The sequence below is a fragment of the Dioscorea cayenensis genome, chromosome 14 (genome assembly GCF_009730915.1).
Source record: "Dioscorea cayenensis subsp. rotundata cultivar TDr96_F1 chromosome 14, TDr96_F1_v2_PseudoChromosome.rev07_lg8_w22 25.fasta, whole genome shotgun sequence".
NCBI lineage: Eukaryota > Viridiplantae > Streptophyta > Magnoliopsida > Dioscoreales > Dioscoreaceae > Dioscorea > Dioscorea cayenensis.
In genome coordinates, this window is record NC_052484.1 from 8,480,113 (window position 1) to 8,487,830 (window position 7,718).

The 7,718-nt window shown below is 34.3% G+C and overlaps 1 protein-coding gene across 1 annotated transcript; it reads right to left on the reverse strand.

Annotated features, from left to right (window-relative positions):
- Positions 1 to 1,315: 1,315 nt before the first annotated feature.
- LOC120276093 lies at positions 1,316 to 3,377 on the reverse strand. Its single transcript, XM_039282826.1, has 2 exons — positions 3,203 to 3,377; positions 1,316 to 2,055 (listed from the first exon to the last, which is right to left on the reverse strand). Exons 1-2 carry the CDS (start codon positions 3,375 to 3,377, stop codon positions 1,316 to 1,318), a joined length of 915 nt encoding a protein of 304 aa, XP_039138760.1.
- Between the last annotated feature and the right edge of the window lie 4,341 nt (positions 3,378 to 7,718).

Below are 7,718 nucleotides of genomic sequence, written 5' to 3' on the forward strand. Positions count from 1 at the left end.
GCTAGTATTGTTAGGGGATAGAATTAATAGGGTTTTTTGCAGGTGTACCCTTGAATAATTTTGAAATTGCATATTTGCCCTTGAATAAAAGATAATTGCATACATACCCCTGAATAACCAATTGAATTGCGTATATACCCCTGGGGTTCAAATTAGTTGAAAAACCATCAGTTAACAAACAGCAAATATATAAAATGACCATTATACCCTTTTCATATATACCCTTGAAAAAAAATTTATTGTAAAATGACCATTTATGAATACCCCCTTTAAAAATCTGAAATTTAAAATAGTTAAAAATTTTATTTTTTATGTGCAATTATATCATCCTATTTATACTTCCAAATATACCCCAAAATTTTAATTTTGATAATAACCTAAATGACAAATACACCATTAAATATATTGATCTACATGTATATACCCTTGAAAAAAAAAATTTATTGTAAAATGAACATTTATGAATAACCCCTTTAAAAATCTAAAATTTAAAATAGTTAAAAAATTATCAAAATGGAGTCTATTACAATCATAAAAGCTAATCATACAAACACATCACTATGTTCATAAAATGTTTGCTAACCTTTACATGTTCACATGAACATGTTTGCAACCAAATATCAAAATGGAGTCTATTACAATCATAAAGCTCTAATATTTGTAGCCAAACCCGACAACATCAACAAAAAAATAGATTATATAAACATCATTTTATAACCAAACCATACAAACACATCAACATGTTCACGAAATGTTTGCTAAAACATATTGACATGAACATGTTTTACAACAAAAATATCTATAATGGAGTCTATTACAATCATAAAGCTCCAATATTTGTAGCCAAACCTGCAACATTAACAAAAATAGATTATATGAGTATCATTTATAACCATACAAACACATCAACATGTTCACAAAATGTTTACTAACCATTAAAAGTTTAACATGTGATCATGAACATGTTTGCAACCAAATATCAAAATGGAGTCTATTACAATCATAAAGCTCCAATATTTGTAGCCAAACCTGCAACATTAACAAAAATAGATTATATAAGTATCATTTATAACCATGCAATTAGCGAGCATAAGAGACTGAAGTAGAAGCAAAGAAGTTTGCCTTAACATGGATCTCTTTATCTCATGGAGTTTTTCTAGGCTTGCCTCTTCCCCTACAATTTTAAATTAAACTTGATTAGTAACTCAACAAACAACTAATTGATTAACAAGAGGGCAACTTTAACATAGATTACAAAACTTCAAACAAAATTAAAAACAATTTAAATCAATAAAGTAGAACATTTATATAATTTTCAATACCTTCCTTGGGAACTACTTGTTGATGGATTTGTTGAATGTTCCGGCTCTTTACAAGTTCTTGCTTGATGACCAAATCCACCACACCTAGCACATTTATGTCTGCCTGATTTTATCTCATCTGCAGCCCTTATCCTATTTTTCTTCGGTCTTCCAGCTGGTCTCCTTGACAATGGAGGAAGTAAACCATCCAATTGACCATTACAAGTCCATTGGTTAATGTCAGGCATAGGAGCAATCTCCAAGTTGTAGGCAACCCTAGTTTTCTCCACCGAAAAATATAAATCAACATATTCTTCCCATTTTGCACCTCTGATACTGAAGATGAATGCCATAGCATGTACACAAGGTATTCCAGAGACTTGCCACTTTCTACAACTGCATATTCCATCAGCCAACAGAACCTCACACCTCTGTCCTTTATAAGATACCTCAGCCTTTGAATCACTACAACGTTGTACCTCATATGCTGCCAATCCTCTAGATAGGTTCCTTACATATTTCTTCACAGATGGCACAATATCATCCTTCCATTTTGTTGCCATTCTTCTTCTTTTATCCATGGTCACCATTATCTTCTGTCTGATTGTGTCTAAAAGATCCAAAACAGGCCTTTCCCTGGCTTCTGCAACCCATGCATTGAATGACTCAGATATGTTATTTGTGATGTAATCACATTTGCAAACAGTACTAAACTGTGATCTACTCCATATCTCCGGTTTCTTCCCCAAGTCTTCTATCCAATTATAAGCTCGATATTAATTGATTTGATGTCTTCAATAGTCAGTATTGTAACCTCTAACGCTGTATGATCTTGCAAACGAACCCAAACGCTTCTTTGTAGACTTTCCCCACGAAATTTCTTCTTGAAATTTTTTTGTACATGTGCCTCACACATGTTCTATGCTCCATGAGATGGATAAACCCCTCGCAAATGGCTTCCTCAAGACCCTCTCGCCTATCGATGCAAGTACCAAACCATTAGGCAAACCTATTACCACATATAAGCCATTTAATTAGAACCATGTCCGTGACTCAATGTTTTCTGACTCTAATATGCCATAAGCAACTAGAAAGAGTCGATTACATCCATCAATAGCACTAGTGCTGCCATTACTCCTTTATATTTACCTTTGAGATGGCATCCATCAAGTCCCAAGAAAGGTCTACATCCCAAAAAAAAACCCTCTTCGATCGCACGGTCCTAGACATATGAACATCCTCTTGAAATGTGATTTTCCCTCCTTTGATTCTTTGTCAATTTTTACTATACCGCCATGATTCCTTCTCATCAACTCATCCTTGAAATCGTGGATCTTCGATAAGAATCCTCCCAATTACCATGTATGGTAGACATTGCTTCTTCTTTTCCCTCTCCAAACCCGATGATATGGTAGATCCACATTATACTTTTCATTAAGCTTCTTCTTAACTCCTTGGCAGATAAATCACCTTCCCTCGTCAAGCCAATCACAAACCTTACTTGCAATCCAATGTTGGGTAGCCATTTGATTCCCACATTTGTTTATTGAGCAACAAGAGTGTTCATCTTGCATTGTCTTTTACCTACAAGGTATTAATGCATATTAATTGCTAGTTAATGTGTATTGCAAAATTAAGTAACAATAAGTAAATAATAATTGTTCTTACTTGGAATACACCTTGCTCTCGAACAATCGATGCATGGACCCTCCAAGAGCATTTATAATCTGCACACCTTGCCGCCACTCTTGATCGATCACTTTTGATGTACTTAATGGAAAACTCCCTAAGGATGGAGTATTGTTCAAGTGCCCTTCGGAATTGATAACAATCAACAAACAAGGAGCCGATCTTTATACTTGGGTTTTTCACCATCAATCGAATTTGGTCTTCCTTAGCACCTGATTCATCACCTAATTCATCACCTGATTCACTGCTATACAATGAATGATAGCTAGTTTCACTGTCAATCTGCTCAACCAAGTCATCATCTTGACCACAATCTTCTTCATGCACTATATTGATGTTTTTCATGATTTGCATCATCTGCTTGCTTGAGTGGAATAGGTCCGTCATTAGAAGCACAACTTTGAGTTTCTCTCCCTATCCATTACTTCTAAATTATCGCCCTTTGCCCACCCTCCTGTACAGAACATGGTGTTGCATCAACCAATGTTACATAAATCTCACACTTCTTTAAGTCCTTATAATCATTAAACATGTTGGTGAGATCTTCTTCTCTTTATGATTTCAACAAATGACTTCGATCGCTTTTGTCTTGACACACTCCAAAAATATTGGTATTTGATTCAACCCCAACTCGTAGAATTGAGATAGATCTTCTTCCATATTCATTTTGTTGTATAAATCGGCATCTATAGTAATTGATTTTTGTTTTCCCAAATGATACTTCAATCTTGTAGTGCCTTTAATTTCCTTGAAGTATCCACCATACTTGAATGTCAACTTGTACACACTCGCTGACACTATCACACATGAAATGGAAATTGTTGGAATTGGTTAAAGAACATACAACCTAAAACAAAGTAGGAAAACATTTCACCAAAAAAAAGCAAAAATTTTATTTTGATACCACATTGTTGTAAACTGAGGAGGAACCAGGAACTAGCCCTTTAATTCTTCAAAGGTATCATCTTAGCATGTAAAAGAAACCTCATCCAAGGTACTGCATCCAATAAGGACCAATAATTCAAGAAACAAAGATGTGTAGTAATTTACCAGAAAATACCAAGAACAAAGAAAACATGAAAATTACCAGAAAAATTCTATGAATATGTGCAGTAATTTTATGAATTTAGCTGTGAATTGATTGGTATAAAGAATCAAATTTTATGCATAATCTGAATTCAATATGTAAGAATATGGATTTATAAACTACATATAAATATTAACATATAAAGATGGCCACGTGAACTGTCAAAAAAAGATGAAATGGACACTTCTACAACATTTAAAATATTAACACAATGAGTTTAGCAGAAGTATAGGCTTGAATTTAACACATTTAAAATATTAAAAAAATGAATATTATCATTTTAGATAGTATAGTCTTGCAAGAATACTGACATCATGGAAATCCATAAAGAAAGATATAGATGAAATGCCATAGTAGATAGAATTGAATGGCATGATGATTGGACTACATACAACTCTAAGAGACCATGCAATTTTAAAAAATAAAATTTACCTACCTCACTAGCTCTTTGCTTCATGAGATCACACACCTTCATCAGTTACGAAAGTCAAATGATTTGTTAGGCACTTAAATTCAAAGTAAGATTCTTAGAGCATCCTGCACATTAGAAATCAAATCACCAAAAATTTAAAACACACACAACACACAGACACACAAAAGAAAAAAAGGAAAAGAAAAGGAAATACCAGATCCAGTGATCTAAAGGCTTAAACTTTCCATACCTTGCACACAAAACACATCAAAAGAGCCCTCAACTTCCTGTGAATTTCCAAGAGAAAGAGAAGGGATGAATGGGAGAGAGACATCCTGCGAATTTCCAAGAGAAAGAGACAAGCTGAATGGGGGAGAGAGAGAGAGAGAGAGAGAGAGAGAGAGATGAGAAATGAGATATTATTGGTAAAGTTGTATAAGGTTATTTTAGTCATTTTGTGTATCTTAATGCAAAAGATAATTATAATTAATAAAGTTAATTAACTTCCGTTAACGGAATCTAACAGCAGGGGCATATCCGCAATTATCTATATTTTTCAGGGGTATATATGCAATTATGTTTTTTCTAAGGGTAAATATACAATTATAGAATTTTTTAGGGGTTCATAACCAATTTTCCCGAATTAATATTATGTATAGATGTTATAGAAATTTATGTAGATTGAGTAGTTGACTTTTAAATTAATTAATTAATGTTAAATTACTTTATGTATTTTAATAATATTTTATACATTTCAATAGGTTCCATCAAGTTTAATTAAAGTTTTGCGATTTATTATCTTTAGAGAAAAAAAAAGAAATTTTGCATCTACAATGCTACAAAAGTAACCGATAATATATTTATTGTTTAAATTTTGATTTAGTATTTTATTTATTTATTTGAATTAGTATTTTTTTTAATTTATTTGAAGACCACTAAATACCCTCATATGAAGAAGGAAATATCTTTGGGTGGAGGGTTGTAAAAGAGGAACAAATAGACCTAAAAAGTGTTAAGCTTAAACTCTACAAAAAAAATAATGTCTTAGTTTGGTCTATCAAGATTTTAATTCTTGATATAGAAACGTGGAAGGGAAGGATTTATTCATGCAGGAGGCCAACTTCAAATGGTTATGACGAACATCTTCTTGATGTTGTATTTGTTTATTAATTTTGAATAGTGATTATATTTAGTTTTCCACAGAATTGTAATAAATGAATTTTTTTCAGAGAACATGCTTCATATAAAGAAAATATTGAAAATAAGAATTTTCACAAAACCATTCCTTTAAACAGTATTAAAGACAAAAACTTAATCACGGCCCTTGATTTGTTTCCAGCCAAAACCCAACTGTTTTAACAGACTTTTGGATACCTGAAAAGATGACTTTACCCTCTGAAGACATTCCATTCTGAAATCTCTAAAATCACTGTCAATCTTCACAGTAACACAGCCTTATCAATCTTTTCTTCCTATCAGCAACAGCAACATACTTCAATCAAACATTAACATATCCAACATCCAGTATACTATAGTAATTAGTTACCCTAGTTGGAAGCTTGCTTCTCATAATTAGATTGTTTTGATGGTTAGTGTCTTGCTAAGATAGGAATTTCTTGAGCAACTCCAGAAGTATGACATCTTGAAACTCTTTTAGAATTCTTGCCACATCATTCAGAATCCCTACCACTAACTCAGATTTCAACTCAAGCATAACTACTATATACCTCTCCATGCCTTAGGCCATCAGTTGCTTAGTTGCAACACCACCATCCTACTTACAAACCCTAATTACAAAGCAAAGATAGGCTTCATCCATGATTAATATCTCACCAAATGTCTGACAATTGTTTCTTTACTTCTTTAAGAAAATTCATGCCCAAAATAAACACAAAGTAATCAAGAGACAACTAATAAATCAGCCTTACTTCACTTGCCCAAGTGCATGCATACATTTATGAACTTGCCCATCACTAGTGGAGCTTGGGAATTGATTGCCTTTACTCGGCAACCCCTAACTGTGATGTGGTTGTCTTGGTGCTGAAGTTATGAGTGGCTTCCATGACTACTATGACCTTAATTTCCCCGCCATTTATTGCTAGTCTTATATAAACAAGGAATAGAGGGGTAATTTTTCACAGTTCTTATGGCCTATAACAACTATTGAGGAATTATTCACGTTGGGGGTCTCCTAGTCACTTCCTCCTCAGCAACAAGCGTGGCTAGCTTTTGACATTTTATGCAGCCTCAAGATCGCTGCAGGTTATTGCAAATAAAGCACCATAACACTTTAGTACTTGATCAACTTGATTGGTTGTCTTCTTAGGCATTTCTTCTTTAGATTTTCCAGTGTAAGACTTCCGAGGAAATCCTCTCCTCTGCTTCTTGTCAAACTTCTTTTCATTCAAGCGAGACTTAGGCTTCTCTGTTTTTGATGAGGATGAAGTCCACAAATCAACCAAGGCCTTGGCCGCTACAATGATATGCTAATTCTTTCGCTTCCTGCATCCAAATCTCAATCTAAGCCCAATCTTATAGGTTGGTGAGGAAGTTAGATAACTTGTTTTCTTCAAAAGTATTCCTAATGTCTAGCATAGGGGAGAAGAATTCTATGATAATAAATCAATCTTATTTCACTCGCCCAAGTGCATACGTACCTTCAATATCTTGCCCATCACTGGTGGGCCTAGGAGTTAATTGCCTTCACCTGGCAACCTCTAACAGTGATGTGGTTGTTTTACTGATGAAGTTATGAGTGGCTTCCATGTGTACTATGGCCCTAATTTCCTTGCCATTTATAGCCAGTTTCACATAAATAATGGGTAGATGGCTAATATTTCACTATTCTTAGTGTCCGTAACAACTGTAGTTCATATTAGGGTCTCAGAGTCACTTCCATCCTCAATGACAAGCGTGATCAACTTCTTTCATTTCAAGCAATCTCTCTCCCAACACAATTTATCGCATATAAAACACCATAACACTTTAGCACGTGACTTCTATCTTACGCTTCTCTTCTTAGATTTTCCAGCATAAGACTTTCGAGGGAATCCTTTCCTCTGCCTCTTATCAAACTTCTTTTGCATCAAGCGGGGCTTAGGCTTCTCCGTTTCCAATGATCCACAAATCCACCAACCCTTGACCGCTACAACCATGGGCGGATCTAGGGGAAGAGGGGGTAAAGGGGGTTCTCAAGCGGGCAAGAGCACCCCTTTGCCCATGAATATAT